This window comes from Penicillium waksmanii (assembly GCF_028829765.1).
Source record: "Penicillium waksmanii strain IBT 27052 chromosome Unknown utg000001l:1.0-4852451.0:1.0-4856178.0, whole genome shotgun sequence".
In the NCBI taxonomy this organism is placed as follows: Eukaryota; Fungi; Ascomycota; class Eurotiomycetes; order Eurotiales; family Aspergillaceae; genus Penicillium; species Penicillium waksmanii.
The window spans coordinates 1,219,887-1,242,475 of record NW_026643248.1 but is presented as its reverse complement, the minus strand read 5'-3'; the positions used below and the strand labels follow the sequence as shown (position 1 = coordinate 1,242,475).

Sequence of the window (22,589 nt, the reverse complement as noted above, 5' to 3'; positions counted from 1 at the left end):
GAAGTGAATCACTCTGAAGTTAAACTTCGTCGGATTGTTCTGCTCTTTCCTTTTTGTAGCGCCAGTTGACCCCGGTCGCTCTTGCCTTAAGTGGCACGGCACGATCAGGTGACCTCGTGTTTCTCTGGCGCCTCGAGGCGCGCGTTACTCGCGGGGCAGAACACCACTGCACTGACGCTCTACCCATGGATCGAGGTCAGAATGTCACTGCTGCATTATTGGGAGACACAGCGCTCCGTGAAACGAAGGAAGACCTCCGGAGAGGCTTCTGACACAACCCCCAAATTGGAGGAGATGCCCGGCGAAGACAGTGCCAGTGCCAGTGATATACGGCCACCGAGCCCGAGTCCCTCGATAGGTGTTGCGGACAGTATACTCTTGACGGGGAATGACGAAATCGAACACGAACACCAAGTGAAGAGCAGTCAGACGGATTTAGAGACCTCTCTTCCTGCAATTGAGACCGATGAACATGCCATCCGAGAATACGAGGCGTTTCAATCCCAGATCAAGAAAAGCGAACACGACGAGGAGACAGATACAGAACCTGGGCTACATGTGAGACTACGAGATGGCGTATGGCAGAAGGGCAAAAGTTCCATCTACGTAGATGCGTTCAATCTAGCACTGGAAACTGTGCTGGAGGAAGAATCGCACCTCTTCGATGCCGCTGAATTGTGCATATTTAACGAATGGAAGGGACTAGCTTATGAATCACAATACTTGTAAGATCTCTCCAATTCTTTCCCCAAAGATTCATGTATTAACATCGTTAGATATGTGCGGCTTTTCCTTCGCAAGACCTCCGCATGGCATCGTATCAACCGCCTGGGCTATTACTCTGACATATCAGATCTATCCCTCGTAGCCGCGGATCTCCAATTAGATCGCAGCTTACCGAAACTCGAGAACGACGAAGAGGAAGACACACCATCAAACCTGGGCCCCTCGTTTAGATTCGCAGACGGCATGACCGAGATCACAACATTGGAAGAAGCGTCCTCACTATTGCTATTAGACGAGCTAAAAGGATTCGCCAAAGAAGCCAAAGCCCAAGGAAAAAACAAGAAAGAACTCCTATCCGCACTCCGCGAAAGCAGTCAATCCCAAACCGGTCTCGGATTCAAGGATAAATCCTGGCAAGCCAACCAACCGTCAAACCGAGATGACCATTTCGTGGCAAAAATCCTCGACTATACCGGCGAATGCATCCGTCTCACCCCGGAACCACGCGCTCTCTTCGAACGCGTCCATTTAGTCTTCTACAGATCAACAGAGTGGAGCGAGAAATCATTGACAACAATAATCCTGGCGAAAATTTCTCGAAGGAATTTCCCTGATTACATCGTTTGTCGATCGAACTCGATCTTCCCTTCTCGAAAGTCGTTATTGGAATTCGAGTCCGCGCTACGTACACAATTTGATATTGACAATATTCTCGAATTTAACGGTCCGCCCACGACAGAGTCGTTGCAAAGTATCATCGACCTGGCCGTTAACATTCACCCTCGCTGGACACAACTCGTCAACGAAGAACAGGTGAAAGAAAATAGTATCTACGAAATTGGTGAAGGCGCTTATCTACGCCGCTTCTCGCCTGCTTGGGTTTATACGCGAATCATTCACAAAAGTCTCCACCCACTTGGTCGATTTAAAGAACATAAACGTGAGCACGAGATTATCAGCGAACTACTTGCTCAGAGATTATTCCACGCAAGCCGACGTGGCGCCTGGTATCAGCGGAAAGCGTTGTTGGAAGAACATTACATGTGGGCATTGACGGCCAGCGAGGATCGGAGTGAGGAGAAGCAGCGCAAGTTTTGGAAACGGATTGCGTTGAGGACGTGTGAGGAGGGTATTGAGGATCCGCTGTGTCATTTGATATATCATTATGATTTGCAGAAACGGATTACGAAGCTTGAGAAGGCGCTTAAGTTTGTTAAGAGGGAACAGCATGATTTTGGACATGTTATGCTTTCTAAACCTGCGGAGAGGACTATTGAGGGTATTCGGATTGAGCGTGATGATGAACTGTCTGCTGCTGGCAGCAGTGGTATCGCTGCTGCTACTAAACGGGGCAAGCCTACGATATGGATTGATGAGCGCGAGGGAGGCGAGTGCCGGGTCGAAAGCATGTGTCTGAGCTGGTATCGGGATAATGGTTGGAAGGGATATCACTCTGAAGGAGGCATCGTGCGAACATTATTCGCCTACCTCTTCTACGATATCCTCTTTACCTATGTGCCGAACGTGTTCCAAACCCCCTTCCAGACCTGCCCACTGGATCTGCACACAGATGTGTTCTACCCATCGCGCGCGTCAGAGATAAACCACCGACTCGTCGAGATCACGAACGGTGACGCGGAGCGTATTGTGCGAGAGGTTCATGATCGTGAATCATCAGCCCAGCCTTGCGCCATTGGCCTTGATTGGTCCTTTGAATTGGATGATCTGGTTGAGATTGTGCAGAGTTTCCGCGGCGAGGCTCTTGCTACTATCTGCAAGGTTATGGCGCAGGAGTATCAGCAGCGCGGTGGGGGAATTCCGGATCTTTTCTTGTGGAATTATGAGAGCCGGACTGTTATGTTTTCGGAAGTCAAGTCTGAGAATGATCGGCTGAGTGATACTCAGCGATTGTGGATTCATATTTTGCTTGGGGCTGGGGTGAAGGTTGAGTTGTGTAATGCTGTTGCGAGGGAGGTGAGGACGGGGTGAGTGATGATTGTGTATACTTCAAGTTGTAAATGTAGTATATATGCTGAAATGATACCGACGACTGAATATACATACAAATATTGCATTTACCACCTGCTAGTGGACACGAGAATCTGAATCTACTGCTTGAAATACACAATCTACATTTCATTTACTTGCTTCTACTGGCTGGAAAATTGCTCAAGTAGATCCAATGATCACACTCGGGGAGGGTATCACTCGTAAAATAGTTCTTTTTAATGGGCGTATCTAACACACATGAAAGATAAATCCGAACTTCTGTCCGAAGATGCCTTCCATGCCCCTACTATCTCCAATGACCACAGACAACCAACGCCTTACGCTTATGCGACAAGGGTGGAGGCAGTGGCGGACTCGTAGCGCCAGGTGGGGGGGCAGGACACCGACGGTCTTGTAGTAGCGGGACAGACGGTGGATGCGGGACTCGATCAGAATGAGGCGGAACTTGGAGTCAGTGTCCTTGCGGTTGCGCTCGAGGTGCTTGCGGACAGCGACGGCCTAGGAGAACAATGTTAGTGAGATTGAACGATTGGGTCACATGGGAGAGATGCTTCGCCGAGGCAGAAGTCTTTCGGTACGGTACCTTCTTGATCAGGAAGTAAAGGTCCTCGGGAAGCTCGGGGGCGAGGCCTGTTATTCCAAAAATCTCTCTGTCAGTCTAATTCTTGACCAAGCAGAGGCTTAGCTGCTGGTGCATTTCTGCTACCAGAGTATTGTGGGTATATATATCGGGAGGAGAAAAGTAAATGCGCTGGTAATTTCTCTCGATGCCGGAAGAAAAGTTTTTCGGTTTCTTTCGGCGCGATTGATTTTCCCATTGCAATTGCCTTCTGCCTTCATCCGATTGATGCGATGGGGGAGGAGTGGCGAGGTGAGTCGTACCGCTGGACTTCAGAATACGGAGGATCTTGTTACCTGTTCACAGAAGCAAAAAGTTAGAAAATCTCGACCCTCCTCACGGTCTCTTCCAAAAATTGAAAAAAGACCAGTCGCAATTTGCAGGGAATTCCATACCGGTCACGATCTTGACCTGGGCAACACCGTGGGAGTCACGGAGGACGACACCGATCTGGGAAGGAGTGGCACCCTTCTTGGCCAGCTTGCAGATGTGGTCGACAACCTGGTCGGGGGTGGTCTTGAGCCACGCGGGAGCGGCGCGAGAGTAGGGGAGAGTGGAGGAGGCAATGCCCTTGCCCTTGGAGTGAAGACGACCCATTTTGGCTGATTTGTCGAAGTTGTCGAGTGGATGAGGAGATTCACGGGCGGAGTTTGCGATGGCGATGGACTTGGAATGTTCCAAGTCTGTGTGGGTCACGTGTGAGGGTCATGTGAGGGTCATGTGATAGACCGACCTTCGCTTAACGCGAGCTTTTTTCTGCTGGGTGACTCCGCCTTTCCTTCCGACTTCCGAGCTGTTTTTTTCTCTTCATTTAATTTCCATCTCTGCTCTCTGTCTATGTCTGTCAACCACTCTCAATCTTCGTCAGGTTGCTCTGAAATTGATGTTTTTCAGACAATCTCACGATCAAAGATTGTGTTGTCAATACATGCTCAGCTTTCTTGTCGCCATTCACCCATCAATATCTCCAATCGATTCTTACTAACAGGTCAGTATCATCACATCTTTTTGCTTCCACCCTGCCACCCTCCCCTTAAATGATGAAAACATTCTTTTTTTACTATTTCTGGTACCTCTTGATTTAGAAGCGTGTCTTCGGATGCGTCTTCGATGATCTAAACGGACTTCTGATTACCTCTCAACTGCCACATCTTGACTCTCAAGTATTTGATGGAAGCTGTCTTACTGACTACTTTCTAGGCTTTACTCCTCTCGCAAAAAACTATGCACATAATCTTGAACAATATATTCAACTCTTCACAACTCTTGTTTTCTATTTCGTATCGCTTTTTGTTGTAGTATATACATGGCTGTTCTAGTATACAAGGTGTCTAGACATGGCTTCTATGCAAGGATGTCATGACCACTTCAATGTCTTCACCGACGTAGTCTTTTAGACACCCGCCTGGTTTCGGTCGATTGAGCAGCTTCGACGACGGGGTCTGCCGGCGCTTTCCTCTTCTTGCCTGCAGGCGCCTTTGTAACTGGCTTCTTCTCCTCCGAGTCTTCGATCTTGACGCCGTTCACTTCTTCGTGCTTTGGCGCCGTCAGTGCAACAGCTGTCGTCACTTCAGTCTTGATTTTGGCGTCCGCGCCTTCATCTTTGACTTTGACATCCACCTTTTTAGTTGTCGCAAGTCGATCAGCAAAGGAGCGCAAGTCCGCGGTGAAAAGAACGCTATGCGCCCATCCAGCTTCTTGTCCCCAAAGCTTGCGGAAATGATTGGCCACTGCATCATAGGTTACCTTATTCAAGGTCTTCTGTGAGCTTTTCCCAAAACGATAGTCTCGTTGCGCGATTTGCCAGACTGCTAAATGTTAGAGCTTTGCAATTGAAACGGAGGGGAGCATTGAGTAGTACTAGTACTAACCATGTGTGTCCACGGGCACTGATTCACCCCAGCCTAGACCCATCAGACATACACAATCGGATACCTTGGGTCCAACCCCTTGTAGTTCTAATAGTTTCTCATGAGCCTCCCGATATCCATCTCGTCCTTCGGGTTTCATCTCGTCGCCGGTCTTTGCCTCTATGCCGAATGCTGGAGACTCGGGGTTACAGAGGTCATTCAGCCACCCTTTCTCTCGTTCCTGGGAGACCATGACCGCCGTTTTGTAGATATATTTCGCACGGTAGCCAAATCCTAGCGTGCGAAGATTGGCTTCAACGTCCTTGCCTGCTAATGCCTCGGGTGCAGGGAAATCATGATAGGAGCGGTCCCCTATTGTCGCGACGAAGGGGCCATAATGTATACACAGTTTTTCCACCATTTGCGAGATGCGCGAGATATTGTTGTTGCTGCTGCATATGAACGACACTAGCGCTTCCCATGGATCTTGACGTAAGATGCGCACGCCGGAGAAGGCAGCTGCCTTCTTCTTGAAATTGGAATCGTTCGCGGACCATTGGGTATAAAGCTCGCTCAGATTGGAAGATAGGTTCAGGTAATGCTTGAGGATTGAAAGAAGTTGGTCATCTTGGGTGTTTCCGGAGTGCGCTTTACTGTCGCTATTTTCAGTGTCGGACGGCGCTCGAGAAGGGAGGGCTGAGGCGGGAGGGGTTGGTAGGGAATCGGATGGACAGGTTCGGTAGTAGAGATAGCTTGAATCTTGCTTCAGAGAGAAGAGGCGACCGTAGAGTACACAGCGCCATTCTTCACTCTCGGGGATCTTCTGCCATCTAAAAGCTGAGGTTAGCTTGTTGCACGGGGCTGAAAGGTGCTACTAAGATATATGCAAACCTGAATGATTGCCCGCAGCGGAGAGTTGTATTAATACACAACTCGCTCAGGCTCATTGGTAGCTTGTACCATTCTGAAAAGACACCGGCCATGATCAATCAATGATTGCATACAAACATGCAATTAACTGGGAACAGACCGGGGCCTCAGGGTTAAGGTAAGAAACGACGATAGCGATAAGCACCCGGCAGAATTCCTTCTTGGCAGTCAACAAGGGCGGTCAACAACCCCAAGCTTGCTAAAACTGCATCTCCCTTTCAGTAAAGCCAGGAGAGCTTCGTCATCCCCCAAAGCACACCATGAACGGCGACACTTACTCTTCCAGAGGTAGGTACCTTTCAATTGATATTTAAGAAATTACCTAACTTTACCCCCTTTTTTGCAGATTCTGGGCGCCCGCGCGATTACTACGTACGTATTAGCTTTTACGCCTCTCTATGACTGCGACTAACTTAATTCAGCGCGACGAGCGACGTGATAGAGACCGAGGTGACCGGGGAGATCGCAGTGAGCGACCAGAGAGAGGAGAGCGCCGGCGCTCGCGTTCGCCTCACCACGGCTCCCGAGGTGGCTCGCGCCGCGAACACGAAGCCAACTCCTACTCATCCAGCCGCGACTACCGTGCCCGTGAGCGTGAAGACCGCTACTCCGGCAGACGCGAAGAGCGTGATTGGGACCGAGGCGACCGCGGTGACAGAGCTGAGCGTGGTGGTGGCGGTGGTGGTGATCGCCGACGACGTGACTTCGATGACAGACCCCGACGAGACTTGTTTGAGGATCGACCCCGACGTGGTGGCGGCGATCGGGACCGTGGTGGCCGGGACCGCGGCGATCGCGGCGGTGGTGACAGAAGGGAGCAACCGAAAAGGAGCCCTTCACCTCCGCGGAAGAAGGAGCCCACTCCCGATTTGACCGACGTCCCTTCCATCCTGGATCGCAAGCGTCGCCTTACTCAATGGGATATCAAGCCCCCCCGGATATGAAAATGTCACCGCCGAGCAGGCAAAATTGTCCGGCATGTTCCCTCTGCCCGGAGCTCCTCGACAGCAGCCCATGGACCCTTCTCGCCTCCAGGCTTTCATGAACCAGCCTGAAGGGGAATCCACAGAGTCCACAGCCCTCAAGCCATCCAACTCCCGCCAATCCAAGCGTCTCTTCGTCTATAATATTCCTCAGAACTCTACAGGAGATTCTGTCGTGTCTTTCTTCAACCTTCAGCTGAACGGCCTCAATGTCATTCACAGCGTCGATCCTTGTATCTCCGCCCAAGTTGCCGATGACAAGTCGTTCGCCCTTTTGGAATTCAAGACCCCCAACGATGCAACCGTTGCGTTGGCCTTTGATGGAATCACCATGGCTGACGGCGGTGACAAGGGACTTGAGGTCCGCCGACCAAAGGATTACATCGTTCCCAGTGGCAGTGGAGAGCAGGAGTACCAAGAAGGTGTGCTTTTGAACGAGGTGCCAGACTCGCCCAACAAGATTTGCGTTTCGAACATCCCGCCTTTCATCCCAGAGGAGGCCGTCACCATGCTGCTCAAGTCTTTTGGTGAACTCAAGTCATTTATCTTGGTGAAGGATGCCTCGACGGAAGAGTCACGGGTAAGTTTGCCTCAATGATTTCAGATTCGCTATAACCGATCACTAATTGAATAAAACAGGGTATCGCATTCTGCGAGTATGTCGATCCCACATCTACTCCCATCGCCGTGGAGGGTCTGAACGGCATGGAACTGGGTGATCGCCACCTGAAGGTATCCCACGCCAGTATCGGAACTACCCAGGCTGTTGGCCTGGACATGGGCGTCAATGCCATGTCGATGTTCGCCAAGACCACCTCCCAGGATATGGAGACGGGTCGTGTTCTGCAGTTGCTGAACATGGTCACCGTGGACGAGCTTCTCGATAACGACGACTACGAGGAGATCCTCGAGGATGTAGGTGAAGAGTGCTCCAAGTATGGCAAGGTCCTGAGCTTGAAGGTTCCGCGTCCCAGCGGTGGAAGCCGCCAGACCTCCGGCGTGGGCAAGATCTACGTTAAGTTCGATACCGAGCAATCGGCCACTGCCGCCCTTAAGGCTCTCGCCGGCCGGAAGTTCTCGGACCGCACCGTTGTCGTCTCCTACTTCGGAGAAGAGAACTTTGATGTAGACGCCTGGTAAAGATGAGAAAATGCTGCTTTGAAATGGTAACTGGTTCTGCTTTTTTTTTTTTCTTTTTCTTTGCTTCGAGCCGAAGGAGTTCGTATGTATCATAGCAAATAGGCCCATGTCCACTTGATCACGATGGTTTGATTTGGAAGTCGTCCTCAAAATGTAATATTTTGGCCTATTGGTTTTGCTCGGCTTTTGTCTTCAATTGGGCAATGGTATTCATTGGAATTACTATTATAAATCCCTGTAGTGTGTATTGTCGGATTCTCGATGTATTGAAACGAGTGAACCTCGAATGAACCTGCCCTGTAAGTCACCATGTACGCTGACAGTCAACCTTGGAACGAGGTTGCTCTCGCTAGACCGAAATCCGAGTGCTTCATATTTTCAGTAGGCAACCTAGTGGACTCTTTGTAAGGATGGCCAGAATACTTTTTACTACGCAGTATCGGACTCTAAATTAAACGGGATGTATACAAGTACTAGTTATGGTGTCTTCGGGAAGGTATTCTATTGACTCCCTATAGTCTAAACGCTCTAAAAATACAAAACATGCAACTTGGCTCTTTCACCAAGATTCATAAACGGGAATGATCTAGTGCTGGGCCAGAATCCGCGCAGCAGCGGCCTCAGCAATAACCATGATAGTAGTCTGGATGTTACCAGTAGGAAGATCGGGGTGGATACTGCCATCGACGACGTACTAAAGAAAGAAAAAGATATTAGCTTTTGCTGACAGGCTATAAGGTATTTGATAGAAACTCACCAGGTTATCCGTTCCATAGACCTTAGTGTTGAGGTCAACAACAGAAGAGCCACCCTTGCGTCCGTCATCGCTACCCAACTTGGCAGAAGTGGTGTAGTGGTTGCCGGAGGAGATGGTGTCAAGAATGGCGGTGATGTTGGGCTTAGTGATGAGCTCGAGACCAGAGCCAGTGGTGCTGATATCGTTGATCAACTCCTTGACGAAGGCAGCGGCGGCCTTCTTGTCATCAGCGGTCTGCATGTAAGGAGACTCTTCGAAAACGGTCTTCTGGTTAGAGTCGAGACCCAGGACACCGGTAGAGGTAGCACCGTGGGTGAGGTAAGTCTTGATCTCAAGAACAGAGCCCTCGGCGGGAGCACAAGAACCCTGGTAGTAGCGAGTTTGACCGTTCAGCTCGTTGGAAGAGAAGAAGATAGCACGGTGCTTTCCTTGGGTCAGAAGACCGCTGCTCTTTCCGTAGAGGCTGATATCTTTGCGGTCAGTGCCGTTGACGATGGCGTCGTAGTCGGGTATACCGAAAGAGCCATTAGTCTGGACATTGAGGGTGAAGATGGGGTGGTCACGGAAACCGAGGCCAACGGGCAGGTCGAGCCACTGCTTCTTGGGAGGAACCTTGATGCCGCTGTCCTTGGCAGTCTCGATTTGCTTCTGGGGACCGATGCCGGAGTTGAAGAGAAGACGGGGGGTAGAGAGAGCGCCAGCAGCAAGGACGACGCGGCCATCGCGAGCAAGAGTGATGATCTCAGTCTCGCCGGAGGAAGTTTGCACCTCGACACCAGTGATGTGGCTGCCAGAGCGCACAACGCGGATGACCTTGGCGCCGAGCTGCAGGGAGAAGTTATCCTTCTTCTCGGCCAGAGGCAGGTAGGTGCGGACGGGACCAGCACGCTTCTGGTCCTTGATGTTCCAGGAAGGATAGCTGTAGACCTTGTGCTTCTCGTTGGGCTGGGAGATCATGTCGACGGACTTCCAGCCGACGGTGCTGAAGAACTTGGAGAGAACTGAGTACAGACCCTGATCATAACGCTTGCCATCAGCAGAGGGTAGAGTTGTACCAGGGTTGCGCTGGTAAAGACGCTCAGCAGCAGGCTTGAGATCCTTCCACTTCCATCCCTCGGGCCAGTTGTTGTTGTCGTCGAAGTCGTGCTCGGGAGGGTGGACGAAGACCATATAGTTCACGGTGACACCACCACCGAGGACACAGGCGGCCATTCCCTCGGTATCGGTACACATATACTCCTCCCATGCAGGGAGGCTACCAACATCGGCAGAGAGACCGGGCAGGTCAATCGCTGTTAGGTTCTTGTTCCAGGTGAGAGTTTCATTGGCACCGGTAGCGACGGTTGGACCAACACCTCGCTCGAGAAGGAGGACCTTCTTGCCAGCCTCAACAAACCGCTCAGCGGTGATGATACCGGCGGGACCACCACCAACAACAATGTAGTCGTAGTAGTGGCTCTTGACGCTGGATGCAGATGCCAGACTTCCGATAGCGGCAACTAGGGCTGCCTTGCAGCCAACTTGGAGAAACCGCATCTTGTGTATAAAAAGAAATCAAGCCTGTCAGTTGCAGTACACAAAAAAAGATCGAAAGAAAGAGCCGTGCAGATCGAGGGACTTCAAGGCCTTTTCAACTCGGTTACGAGTAATTCGCGGAACTTTTCCTTCTTCTCCATTCTTCAAACCCAGTGGTCTGTCACTCGGAGATTTAGGGACCCGGACCAAGATCTCCATATTGTGTCATATTTTGCTCTTGGCCAGTGCCCACCTTCCCTGTTTGGCATAGATGGTTTGTCACTTTCTGATGGCAAGATTAGCGATCTTCTCATAAGCAACGAGAACAATGGATGGGTGGGTCTTTTCTGCGTTTGGAAATGAAACCTGCCTCAGCCACTCTAGGTATGAGTGATAGGCAGTGGATATAACCCGATGAAGGATAGTCCAGTCAGATAAGATGGTACCGTTAGGCACCGTCAGAGGCGCATTTAAAGCATCGGTCTCCACCATGTGGCATCCAGGGCGGCCGAAAGGGCCTGCCGAGTCTCCACAGTCTTCCCAAGCGGCCAGAATCCGACTCTTATTTGCTTAGCCGCGCCACTTCGAGGTCTCTTAGGCCGGTGATTAATCCGTTTGAAGAAAGGAGTCAGGGGTCTCAACCTTGAAACAGGAAGGGATCGGTGAAACTAGATTCCAACTTGCGTTATCTGATTGAGATATTGTGCGCAGTCCGAAGTCTTTCTGTGAAAGGTAAAGGGATGATCGTGGATCTACGAGTAGTGACGCGCTATCCTTCTACACGAACTCTTGTGCCGACCAGGTCGTCTTATGTGCATGATGCTAGCAAAGGTAAAGTAGGAGTGTTCGCGGATCAACGCGGGTCGACAAAATTCCTTGTCTTTTTTCTTCATTTCCGCTGCAGGTACCCGCGGCTTGCTCGGCAAATGCATTTGGGGGCCAGGAGATTTGAGAACACTTTAGAACTATATCTATGAAATGAAAACTTTTCACCATTTCTGATCTCTGATCAAAGCTCAAGAGATTTATGTTGCATTAGGCAAAACGGGTATTCTGGAAGTGTAAACCGATACGATCATTTACTTCATCAACTTCGCATTCACGATAGCAAAGTCTAACAACCGTAGTATTTAGAGGCCGACATGAATATTCTATACGAGTAAATTTGCCTGCATAAACTCATAGTTATGTTCTTTCTCCTAATCCAGAAAACGCCAACGCCCAGCCGGCGAATCCTCGGGACGAGGAGAAACACTGCATCGGTTTCAAGCCGCTTCTACCTTGTCTAATTTGTCTCTTGCAGCAACTTTAGATTTCAACTCGGGAAAAAATTAAACGTCATGACAGACCAGGAGCTGGGGCAGATCAATTGCAGGTCAAAACGTACTATACTAATGGTAAAGGCGCAAAGAAAATCGAAGCGACAAGGTTGCTCTAACAATTTATGACTACCATATTTTCCGCGCCAAGATGCGCCAATAAATTCCAAACTCAAGATTCATCGGGGTTTCCGAAATAGGCATCAACTTAATAAGCCTCCAATTGAGTCTCCTCGAGAGTTCTAGACCCGGGAGAAAGATTATACATCGTTTTGGACTTTTACACAGGGTCGTCAGTTAATGAGAAACTACTAGATTGGCCTTTGGTCACCTATGTGATCAATTCTTCCTTCCTGTACTCCGAGAAAGAATATTTGATTTCATCATTGATCGCCCCAGTCTTCAGCCCTGGACTGGTCAGACGACGCCACATCGGCATTGCTTATAGTTTACTGCGTTGCAATGAAATGACGCTATTCAGCCCTGTAGGGCAGCATTCTAACTTTATTGCCACCTCCTACCTCCCCGAAGGTTATTTCAAGTAGATTAGGGAGCATGTACTCCTATTAGTATTGAATGGTTTTACTTAAACAATTTTGCCAGATGCGATATCGAGTAGCAGGAAAAGCCAGCTCATGTATGAATAGCGCATAGACGGAAAGGTGACTACCAAAAGGATCTACTTCGCAGCACCCGTAATTATTGGTTCTCATTAAAGGAATTCTCTATGGTGAATAAAAAATCTTTGCAAACTGAATCCAAGTTTTCTCTCATTCAATTGACGCCATCTAGTCTCTCTTCACCTGCAGATTCTTGCGCGCCCGAACCATTAACCCTCTCAGTCTCTCCGTTCCTCTACTATCCAAAAACTCAACAATATCCACAATCCTCTCCTTGCTTTCATCTAAAGTAAACATAAAAATATATTCGCCTTCATAAGCCCACTCTTCTTCAGTCAAGCCATCGTCTTTACATTCCTCCTTGAATTTTGCTCGGCTGGTAGCCCAGATGGTCACCTGGCCTTTTTCCTCATTGTCAAAAATTTCCTTGGGAAAAACAGGAAACTCTGCGAGGACATCTTGTAGTTTGTCCAGATGACTGGCGAATGCCTTTGGGCTCATAGGTTCGGGTGGGGAGAGGGAAGCTGGAGCGAATCTGTGGATGGCGGTCGGCGCTAAAAAGGCGAGAAATATGTCCGGCGAGAGCGTCTTGAAGGCTTCAAGGTATGAGAGAGCCGTCTTTCTTGATTTAGATGACATTTTAATATAAGGGAGAACTCTTCGATTGAGAGGTAGGTTATTTGGACCGAGAGGATAGAAAGTTGAGCTTCATAGCAGCAGTTGGCGCCTTCTAGGTGCCTCACCACCGGTCTCGGGGTATGTGTGGGGTATGCTAGTCTCGGGGGTTAGACGGATTAATATTTTTATCTCCGCCATCTTCCCATAGAGGCTACGGTCTGGAGACTACGAGTGTGATTGGGAGCTGAAATAACTGAGAGCGGATTAGGCTTTGGGGAATATTCATGCTCCAATCTCAATGTATCCAGATTTTTGTGTTAATAGTAGTGGGGCCAGCGCGATAGGGAACATGTTATACATGCCCTTTGATGAGACCAGTGCTTACCAATCTACGAGTATTTACTAATCTCAAATACTATAGAAGCATTTTCAGTCTTTCAAGTTCTTGGCCATCTAGTCTTGGAAGAGTTTAATGGAAAGTGGTAGTCAGTATACGGTGAAATATACTATATTGTCTAACTTAAAAACTAAGTAGTACCTTCTGGCAACACTCTCTCCAGGGCTGGCACTAGTAATTAAACATTTTCCCTGTCCAAGTGATAGAATGGCCATTAAGAAATATAAACAGAACCATATCATGAAAATACATGGTGGAGAGAGGTAAAAGTGATGGTTGTAAGTAATAGAGATAAATCAGTGGATTATGCAAGATAATTCGGGCAGATTCAGGCTAAATAAGGCCGAAATATCGAATTCAGGTGTCCACTGCCTACTGTCCATACACGGGCGGCACCTGGAGAGCAGTTCCCGGCGAGAGTTACTATTTTCAGTTAGATTAAAGATAGGCCCACTTAACTCATGATCTAGGCTTGATGATCTGCGGCAATGAACACATTAGGAAATTGCACGTAAAACTCCGAATTCCGCCATCTATCTATCTATTGCAATCATCTAAATCAAATGCTAAATGCGCTGTCATAAGTGTACCCCGCTGTATTCCCCCGAGTCCGTCTATCTACACTTGGTCCACGACCTCCACGTTCTGGCTTTGCGAATTCAACTTGAGATCCTTTTGCTTCTGACGGGCAAAGTCAACACCAAATCCATGCTCAAATACCTCACGAATATCTTCAAGAGTCATTCCTTTGACTTCGGGGTAGAAAAAGTAGACTCCAATCCAACCGAAGAACGATACCGCGGCATAGAAACCAAAAGCGCCCGACGGTGTAATGTTTTCCATCTGGGTAAGAAAAGTAGAGGATACGATGACATTAGAACCCCAGCAGCTCATTGTTAAAAACATTGTGCCAACGGCACGAACCTCGATGGGGTAGAATTCGGAAGACATCCAGGCGATGTTGCCAGCTCCAGCAGAGTAGAATGCGACGAATACCACCATGGAAATCAAGACTAAGTCTGCAGCCCACCCGGTCTTTTGGGAAGTAATTTCAAGACTCGGACTGAGCGGTACCCAATGAAAGCATATTGCTGCACATGCCATCGCTGCAGCCATTACCCATAAAGTGTTCATGAGTATCTGTCGACGACCAACACGATCAACCAGGAACAGATTGATCCAAGTAAAGATCCAATTTGTGGAAGCGATAATAGTACCCACTGCAATTGGCTTGTCAAATCCAACAGCAGCAAATATTGTGCCTGAATAGTAGAGGATTGAGTTGAATCCACCTAGTTGAGAAATTGCCATGAGTCCACAAGCTGCAAACATTGCACGGAAATTTGACCCAACGACGTATAACTGCTTGATCTGCCACCACAATGCCCTGTCCGTATTCTGATTTGTCTCCACGTGAAGTGAAATGTGCTGGACCTTTTGCTGGACCTGGAGCTCGGTGCCATCGGGGAAGATCCTTGAAATAACCTTTGCGGCTTCCTCTCGTTTGTTGTGATAAATCAGCTGCCGGGGTGATTCTGGACAGAATGGAAGTAGGAAGCAAAGAATTATCGCAGGAACTGCTCCGATTGCAGCCATATATCGCCATCCTTCGTTTACATTCGCAAATGCAGCTCCGATGCCATAGCTGACGAGTTGTCCGGTTGTGATAGACAGGTTGTCGAGACTTATCATACGTCCGCGATATTTTGCTGGTGCCACTTCCGCTATATAAAGCTGTCAAGGTCAGTAGGTATGTATAATAAGGGCAGAATCATTAGAAATGTAGTAGTAGTACGTACTGGGACAATCATAGCTGCAGAACCGACTCCTAGTCCCACAACCGCCCGGCCGACTGTCATTTGGGCGATAGAGAAGGAAGACGCTTGAATGACGGCGCCGAGGACGAACAATACGCAACCAGTATATATGCCCATCTTTCTCCCATAACGGTCGGCACACAGGCCGGCCACGATGGCACCGATGAATGCACCACCAGATGTGATCGATGTGACCAATTCCTTCTCACTGCCATTGAGGGTCTTACCTAGACCATCTCCAAGATATACTAGAATACCTGATATGATTCCGGTGTCGTATCCAAACAAGAATCCTCCAACGGCCGCTGTCAGTGACACAAGCCAGGCATATTTGCTGCACCTGGTATTCTCAATGGTATCCAACTCAACAATGGGGGACCCTTCGACATGCTCAGCCAAATTCTTTAGATCCTCGTCATCTGAATGGGAACTTTTCCGACTGAGATTGCTCATTTTGGGCAGTGAATTTCTCGGAGAGGGAACCAGGAAGGAACAAAGTATCAAAGAAATACAGACCAAAGACAGGAAGATGGTTCTTCGTTCTCGCTTCTTCCAACCTTTTCTTCTTCTTCTTCTTCTTCTATTATGTATCTGAGGGGTCTGCTCTCATTATGTCTTCGGGTACAACTCATTTAAATGGTATATCTCCCAACTTAATTATGCACATCAACGTCGAGTGTGCCTTTTTCGCTAGACTAGCTAGGAAACTCGGCTCAAGTCCGCGTGAAACCATCCAATAAACAGCCATGGAAAGTGGGGGAGGCAAATACTCCGCCCCGAGAATGCCATGCCCGGCTTGAAACCCCCGCACTTCCACGACTTCTGGGGTGTGGAGAGGGTAAATGGTAAATTCTCGCCGAGCTTGCCATTAATTAATACTTCTACTGACCATCTCCGCCAGTTCCAATCCCCTTCTTCTATCGGCATCGTGATATTGCATAACCCCCCCCCTAACAATGCGGCGGAACAAGACTGTTCCTTGGTGAGCCCCACACTATCTGCACGTCTTCACCAATAGTTATAGACTAATTTTCAACAGCCAGGAGTGTCGAAGTGAGTGGCGCATCGCGTCTAACTTGTTAACCAAAAGTGAAGAAGGACCAAGAAACTGACTCACTCTCCCCTTGCTCCAGATCGACATGTGAAATGTGAGTGTATCCGAGGATTCATCCAGTTTGCAGATACTGACTGACTCAATTTACTGCAGGCGACGGCCAGAAACCCAAATGCCAGCGCTGTAAAAAGACCGGGGCTTCATGCCTCTGGCAGGGTTCACCCTCGGGATTTCGACATGGCTCCAGTGCCAGTGCCCAGTATGATTTTGCCGATGATCAGCCTTGGTTGCCCATCGGTCAAGGTGCGTTGACCCCTTTGTGCCAGCAGATTCCCGAGATGTTGCATCATTCACGGATATCGGGCTCTGGCATTGCCGATTACAGTTGCTTACTCGGGCCTCAGTGGATTACAGTTATGTCGATGAGACAGCCGACATAGCAAGGCATTACTCAATAGATTCGAGCTGCGAATCGTCATTGCCTTGGGCATCGGCGAGACGCCAGAGCATGGCGTCGCCAGATCACCAAACTGCCACGGAGCCTTCGCTATTGAATGATCCCGTTGGGTCGCATTCATCTGAGCCCTTTCTGTCATCAAATCGGCCCGAAGACGCTTTGGCCCCTTTCTCGCCGTATCAACCCTTGCAATTATCGCCAGATCGGCATTCCTCCATCCCATCCGCCTCCCCTCACTTTTCACATAGCAGTAATGCCTCACCTGGATCAAGGGACTTCATCATAAATTCCTTTGACAATAGGTTGCCGAGTTTGAATGAGCATGAAGCATGTCTTATGCGGTACTTTGTTGTCCAACTTGCTCCCTGGGTAGGATCTTCCCTTCTGAAAAAGACTAGCAGCCCTTGCTAACACTACATATGCAGTTCGATCTATGCGACGGGGAAAGGCATTTTGCCTGCACCGTACCTCTAAGAGCTAGAACATGTCCTCCGTTACTCAATGCCATTTATACCGCGTCCGCGAGACACCTGAGCCGAATCAAAAAATATTATCATGGAAATCAAATCCAATACGGGGGCAAAGTCCTCCAAGACCTTACGCCCGAAACTGCGATTCACTATCACAACGAATGTATCGCGAACCTTATGACACTATCAGGCCACTCGGGTGAAGCCCAAGACGAGAACCTACTGGCCGCCGCCGTGATTCTTCGTTTCTACGAAGAAGTGGACAGTGAGTTGCTTCCCCCCCTCGCTTCCATCTCGATTTCATTGATGATTTTCTAAATAATCGTCCAATAGTGCCATCGGTAGGTGAAGACACAGAGAGCGCCCTGCGGGGAATTCAAATATTTCTTGACGCCCAAGCCCCATCCGCAGTATCTGGGTTTGGCCTTCGGCATGCAGCCTATTGGATTGCACTTCGACAGGAAATTATCACAGCCTTCAGCAAACAGCGCCCGTTCCGGCTCCCATTAGGGCCTTGTGAGCCATATCGCTCCTTTGAACCAGCGGATGATTATGTCTGGGCCGATCGCCTTGTTATTCATTGTGCTGATGTATTACAATACTGCTTTGGATCTGAGGAAGAAGGGACCCCTCAAGGCCAACACCAATCTTCCAGCACCGGGGCCTTGCATCCCGTACCGGTAACCGACGTGCGCATAGCACGCTACGACGAACTTGTCCTCTTTGAAACCCTCTGGACGGAGCTTGGCCCGCCGAGTTTTAAACCCATCTACACGCACGAACCAGATTGCTCCCGTGGAGAAGTCTTTCCTGAGCTATGGTATCTAAATAATTGCCACGTCGCAGGGCTCCAATTCTTCGAGCTGGCGCGTATTCTCCTCGTCGTTTATAATCCCAAATTACCCCGTCTCGGACCTAGCCAGCGTACTGCGATGCGATCGGTAGATCGAAAAGTGCGGTCAATGGTATTGCGACTTTGTGGGATGGCGCTCTCCAACCAGCATAGTCCTCCGGGTCTAGTGACTGCCTCGGTCGCAATTGGAATGTGTGGTGATCGGTTCACGGATCGTCTTGAGCAGGATGCACTTCTGGGTGTTTTAACGAAGCTTAAGGATGAACATGCGTATCCCACGACCAGTATGCAGGAATTGTTGAAAGGAGCGTGGGGGTGGGATGGGTACGATGGGTTGGAGTAGCCATCTTCACTTAGAATGGCCATTCGGACATGAAATGCTTGACTAGAACTGAATAAATTCACCAGACTATTGTGTCCATATCCACGGAGTTAGCTGTCAATAGCTTCTATCGCGAAAATCTTACCCCAACGGCCTTTGATGCGGAGAAAGCTCCACTGCGGATGCGATTGATGACACTAGACCAGCTCAACTCTGCGGAAATTTACACAACCATGAGAGAGGAACCCTGATTCCGGAAGTCTGAATATGCGCCCGATAAAATTCGTGTTCCCTGTGGGCCATTCTAAGACCACTAAATAGTTGCCTCGAGGTGTCTTGGTGCGGGGAAGTGGAGGTGGAGACGCATATGGGGCATCTGGGGCAACTTTCGCCGAACAACCTTCGTTGGAAACCTACCTTATCGAGTAATAATACTAACCATATTCAGCCACGCTTCGCCGGTCAACCTGGAGCATCTCCGATGAGGGGCGGGGACGCTTTGAGCTGCGACGTCTATATAACAGTGCAATCCAGCATGACCTTCTTTTTCCAAACCATCACACTCCTCTCAATCGACCTTATATTTAATTACACCGCTCTTCACAATGTCTGAGAAGCTCCAAGTCGCCGTCGCAGGTATTGGCCGCATGGGTAAGAACTCTCACCTTGCAACTTGGAATTTCTGACAACCTTTCCTTCTCGAATTTTGCTAATTACTACTCCTTAGGAATGCGCCATGCTCGCCACTTCGCAAACTTCACCCCTCGCGCCGAGCTGATCGCTGTCTGCTCGCCTGTCCAAGCTGAGCTGGATGCTGCAAAGGCGGAATTTGGAAACGTTCGCCTCTACAAGGACTATGAAGAGATGCTGGAGCAGGAGAAGACTCTCCAGGCCGTTGTCGTTGCTAGCGCTACCACCGTCCATGCAGAGCAGGCCATCAAGGCCATTGAGCGTGGTTTCCACGTTCTTTGCGAGAAGCCTATCAGTACCAGCCCTGAGATCGTGAGTTTTCTTTACCAAGCCACTTCCCCCGTCTTGAGGATTTTTCTTTTCCAGGACATGCCAAATTAACATCTTGTTTTCGCAACAGTCCCAATCTGTTGTCGACGCCTACAACACCTCCATCAAGAAATTCCCCAACCAAAAAGTCATTTGCGGCTTCTCGCGTCGCTTCGATGCCTCCTACCGCGATGCTTACCGACGCACAGCCAACGGCGATATTGGTACACCATCTGTCTTCCGCTCCCAGACTTGCGACAAACTCGACCCAAGTGGCTTCTTCGTCGCGTACGCTGAGTTCTCCGGTGGAATCTTCGTGGACTGCTCTATCCACGATATCGACCTAGCTCTTTGGTTCTTCGGCGAGGACAGCAAGGTCAAGAGCGTGACAGCCATCGGTATCACTGCCGTGCAGCCTGACCTCCGCAAGCACAACGACCGAGATAATGCTCTGGGAATTATCGAGTTCTACGTAAGTTCCTTCAGCTACCCGATCCATCATGAGCCGTCAAGCAATTGAATTAGTCACTAACTCGCTATAAACAGGGCGGCAAGATCGCTCAACTCTACTGCTCCCGCATGATGGCCGCCGGCCAAGAAGACTGCACTGAGATCTTCGGCACAAACGGCAAGGTCGCCATCAACACCCAGCCCCAACTTAACTTGGTCAACCTATACGAGCCCACCGGTATCCGTCGCGAGATTCCGTCTGACTATTACGGACGTTTCCGTGAGGCTTTCATCACCGAGGCAAATGAGTTCACTGCCTCTTGCCTTGACAACACTGCTCCTCCTCTCAGATTGGACGCTGCCGTTCGCGCTGTTACTATCGGATGTGCTCTGCAGGAGTCTCTGATCTCTGGAAAGAAGATCGAGTTTGAGGAGAACGGAAAGCGTGTTGAGGCTTCCAAGCTATGAAAAGAATATGAATAAAACGAATTTTATGAGGTTGTAGATAGAAATTTTTATACTTGGTCAAATAGACTTGTTTCATGTTGACACTTCAATACACTACCTTTTGATTTGATTTCGATAACGTGAATTATTATCACGTAGCTTCAACGAGGCTGGGTAAGACCGTGACATGATCAAGAAAATTATGGCTCAGACTCCCCGGGCGCCCAGAGGGTTAGGCTTGGAAATGATTGGCTCAGTCGATAATGGTTCACCCAACGTCAAACTGAGACCCAATTGACCGTATCAACTGTGTCAGACTCTGCTCATTGGCTGGTGGCCCATTTTACACTCAACCCCTGATGAAACGTCTTTAGCCCAGGTGTTGCGCATACGAGTCCCCAATCACCTGTGGACTACAAAATACTTCTCCGAGGCGCTTGGAGTAATTTGTTTATTTGATAATCAATTGTGCGAATCATATGTACAGGCCTTAAGGCTTTGTGGCCGGGAATTTACCACTCCCCAAAATATCACCATCCTCAGTCTTTCCATTCAAAGCTCGGTCGATTCGAAACTGGGAAGTCTGGAACAGTCGAGGCATGCTAGTTTGCTCGAAAGGAATATCTTGGATGATCATCTTGGCCAGTTCCTTCGAGGATAGCCAAATAACCGGCATGCCATGACCATTGAAACCTGCAAGGATATACTGGTCTTTGTCACTACCAGGGACAGTGCCAATATGAGGGTTGGAGTCATAGGAGTAGCCCATCACACCGGTCCAAATTTTGTCGATCTTAGCTCCAGTATTCTCCCATCCACGGTAGGTCTCCTGCATATAGTTGTTGTAAAAGTCCTTTGCAGAATCTATGAGGACGCTATCGTCTACATTGTCGTACCACTGGTCTTCGTGTTTTCGGAATACGGCAGCAGCGCCTCCAACGACAGCACTGCCGTCAGCCCGTGGAATCAGGTATGAAAGGACGTTATCTTCCGATCGATTGATATAGGAGTTGTTCAGGAGAGGTGGCGTCACTCCATCGGGAACTTTGATGTGGCAGCATATGCCTTTGCATGGGACGATATTCTTTCTGTACTGTGGGAGGAGATGAGAGACATAGGCATTGTTTGCGTAAACAACCTTCCCAGCACGCATCTTGCCTCGAGGCGTGTCGATAATATATCCAGCTCCTGTATCGGCAGTCACTGATGTAACGGGCGTATTTGTTTGAAGGTTGACACCAGCATCGACAATCAGCTCGACTAAATGCATGATGAATTTGTATGGCCACATTGTTCCCGCGGTGAAGCTGGCACACGCTTTGGCGCCTTTTACACCACATATCTAAGAAGATGTCAGCTTCTGTGTTTTGTGGAAGAAAAGAGCTAGGTCACTCACTCCTTCTGCATTATCATTCGCATAGAAAACAACATCGTTCATATACTCAAAGTCCCTGGCAACCATTTGGTCATATGTAGATTTAGCCCTCTCGGCAGCCTCTGTGTTACACCAAACATCAATCGATCGGGCCAGAGTAAAATCACAATCGATCTTCTCTTGATCAATGACTTTTTTCAAAGCGCCTAGATTCTTGATTTCGAACTCGGCGATCTCAGCTCCTGCTCGATCTCCTGCACGGTCGATATAGGTTGGAATGTGACCATAGAAATCGGGTCTGGCATGACCGCCGTTCCGGCCAGTTGCACCCGAGCAAGCACCCCGAGCTTCTAGAATAGCGACTGACTTGTTCGATCCGCCATGGTCTTTGACGAGGTGGTAGGCGGTACTGACACCAGCGTACCCAGCACCTATGATCACAATATCCTTGTACTCAGGCAGTTGCTCTGTTGAACGATGGTCATGTAGCTTATGCTTGGTTGTTTGCCAGAAGGTCTCGCCGGGATTACTGACTGGGACACATTGAGGAGTTCCTGCGGTTTGCAAGGGGTCACTTGTCCGAGTAGGCAATTCTTGAGTCCGCGAAGGCATGATGGAGGGATGAATGATAACGAATGTAGGTGAAAAAACAATTCAACGGAACACACGGATCAGAGCTTAATTAAGTTCCCACCGATTTTGATAGAGTTGAAGTGGCTTTATCACGATAGTCCCTACTGGGGAGAGTGGCACCGGGTCCGGAGCGGAGACCGGAGTTGCTTATCTGTAATCCACGGAGTGGAAACCACCTTAGTGGAAGTGGAAATTGGATGTTGCCTTGGTCATGGGATTAACGAGTTT

The 22,589-nt window shown here is 49.1% G+C and overlaps 11 protein-coding genes across 11 annotated transcripts; 5 read left to right on the top strand and 6 right to left on the bottom strand.

Moving 5' to 3' along the window:
- Nucleotides 1–201: 201 nt before the first annotated feature.
- On the top strand, nucleotides 202–2,715 carry N7481_000447 (fanconi-associated nuclease 1; the record flags this gene model as incomplete). Its single annotated transcript, XM_057259666.1, has 2 exons — nucleotides 202–725; nucleotides 777–2,715. 2 exons carry the CDS (start codon nucleotides 202–204, stop codon nucleotides 2,713–2,715), a joined length of 2,463 nt encoding a protein of 820 aa, XP_057127498.1.
- A 249-nt stretch (nucleotides 2,716–2,964) lies between these two features.
- N7481_000446 (40S ribosomal uS15 domain-containing protein) lies at nucleotides 2,965–3,952 on the bottom strand (the record flags this gene model as incomplete). Its single annotated transcript, XM_057259665.1, has 4 exons — nucleotides 2,965–3,234; nucleotides 3,320–3,366; nucleotides 3,619–3,651; nucleotides 3,751–3,952. The coding sequence occupies 4 exons, from the start codon at nucleotides 3,950–3,952 to the stop codon at nucleotides 2,965–2,967; spliced, it is 552 nt and encodes a 183-aa protein (XP_057127497.1).
- A 780-nt stretch (nucleotides 3,953–4,732) lies between these two features.
- N7481_000445 (8-oxoguanine glycosylase OGG1) lies at nucleotides 4,733–6,188 on the bottom strand (the record flags this gene model as incomplete). The annotated part of the gene is made up of 3 exons (XM_057259664.1): nucleotides 4,733–5,163; nucleotides 5,227–6,035; nucleotides 6,136–6,188. The coding sequence occupies 3 exons, from the start codon at nucleotides 6,186–6,188 to the stop codon at nucleotides 4,733–4,735; spliced, it is 1,293 nt and encodes a 430-aa protein (XP_057127496.1).
- Nucleotides 6,189–6,395: 207 nt separating this feature from the next.
- On the top strand, nucleotides 6,396–7,079 carry N7481_000444 (RNA recognition motif domain eukaryote; the record flags this gene model as incomplete). The annotated part of the gene is made up of 3 exons (XM_057259663.1): nucleotides 6,396–6,423; nucleotides 6,482–6,507; nucleotides 6,558–7,079. 3 exons carry the CDS (start codon nucleotides 6,396–6,398, stop codon nucleotides 7,077–7,079), a joined length of 576 nt encoding a protein of 191 aa, XP_057127495.1.
- A 34-nt stretch (nucleotides 7,080–7,113) lies between these two features.
- N7481_000443 (uncharacterized protein) lies at nucleotides 7,114–8,258 on the top strand (the record flags this gene model as incomplete). The annotated part of the gene is made up of 2 exons (XM_057259662.1): nucleotides 7,114–7,698; nucleotides 7,758–8,258. The coding sequence occupies 2 exons, from the start codon at nucleotides 7,114–7,116 to the stop codon at nucleotides 8,256–8,258; spliced, it is 1,086 nt and encodes a 361-aa protein (XP_057127494.1).
- A 586-nt stretch (nucleotides 8,259–8,844) lies between these two features.
- On the bottom strand, nucleotides 8,845–10,551 carry N7481_000442 (putative cellobiose dehydrogenase; the record flags this gene model as incomplete). Its single annotated transcript, XM_057259661.1, has 2 exons — nucleotides 8,845–8,952; nucleotides 9,016–10,551. 2 exons carry the CDS (start codon nucleotides 10,549–10,551, stop codon nucleotides 8,845–8,847), a joined length of 1,644 nt encoding a protein of 547 aa, XP_057127493.1.
- Nucleotides 10,552–12,637: 2,086 nt separating this feature from the next.
- Nucleotides 12,638–13,108, bottom strand: N7481_000441 (nuclear transport factor 2 family protein; the record flags this gene model as incomplete). The annotated part of the gene is made up of 1 exon (XM_057259660.1): nucleotides 12,638–13,108. One exon carries the CDS (start codon nucleotides 13,106–13,108, stop codon nucleotides 12,638–12,640), a length of 471 nt encoding a protein of 156 aa, XP_057127492.1.
- A 994-nt stretch (nucleotides 13,109–14,102) lies between these two features.
- N7481_000440 (uncharacterized protein) lies at nucleotides 14,103–15,754 on the bottom strand (the record flags this gene model as incomplete). Its single annotated transcript, XM_057259659.1, has 2 exons — nucleotides 14,103–15,218; nucleotides 15,284–15,754. 2 exons carry the CDS (start codon nucleotides 15,752–15,754, stop codon nucleotides 14,103–14,105), a joined length of 1,587 nt encoding a protein of 528 aa, XP_057127491.1.
- Nucleotides 15,755–17,459: 1,705 nt separating this feature from the next.
- N7481_000439 (uncharacterized protein) lies at nucleotides 17,460–18,478 on the top strand (the record flags this gene model as incomplete). Its single annotated transcript, XM_057259658.1, has 2 exons — nucleotides 17,460–17,547; nucleotides 17,616–18,478. The coding sequence occupies 2 exons, from the start codon at nucleotides 17,460–17,462 to the stop codon at nucleotides 18,476–18,478; spliced, it is 951 nt and encodes a 316-aa protein (XP_057127490.1).
- Nucleotides 18,479–19,062: 584 nt separating this feature from the next.
- Nucleotides 19,063–20,374, top strand: N7481_000438 (uncharacterized protein; the record flags this gene model as incomplete). Its single annotated transcript, XM_057259657.1, has 4 exons — nucleotides 19,063–19,108; nucleotides 19,185–19,459; nucleotides 19,548–19,928; nucleotides 20,003–20,374. 4 exons carry the CDS (start codon nucleotides 19,063–19,065, stop codon nucleotides 20,372–20,374), a joined length of 1,074 nt encoding a protein of 357 aa, XP_057127489.1.
- Nucleotides 20,375–20,843: 469 nt separating this feature from the next.
- Nucleotides 20,844–22,340, bottom strand: N7481_000437 (NAD(P)/FAD-dependent oxidoreductase; the record flags this gene model as incomplete). The annotated part of the gene is made up of 2 exons (XM_057259656.1): nucleotides 20,844–21,695; nucleotides 21,750–22,340. The coding sequence occupies 2 exons, from the start codon at nucleotides 22,338–22,340 to the stop codon at nucleotides 20,844–20,846; spliced, it is 1,443 nt and encodes a 480-aa protein (XP_057127488.1).
- Between the last annotated feature and the right edge of the window lie 249 nt (nucleotides 22,341–22,589).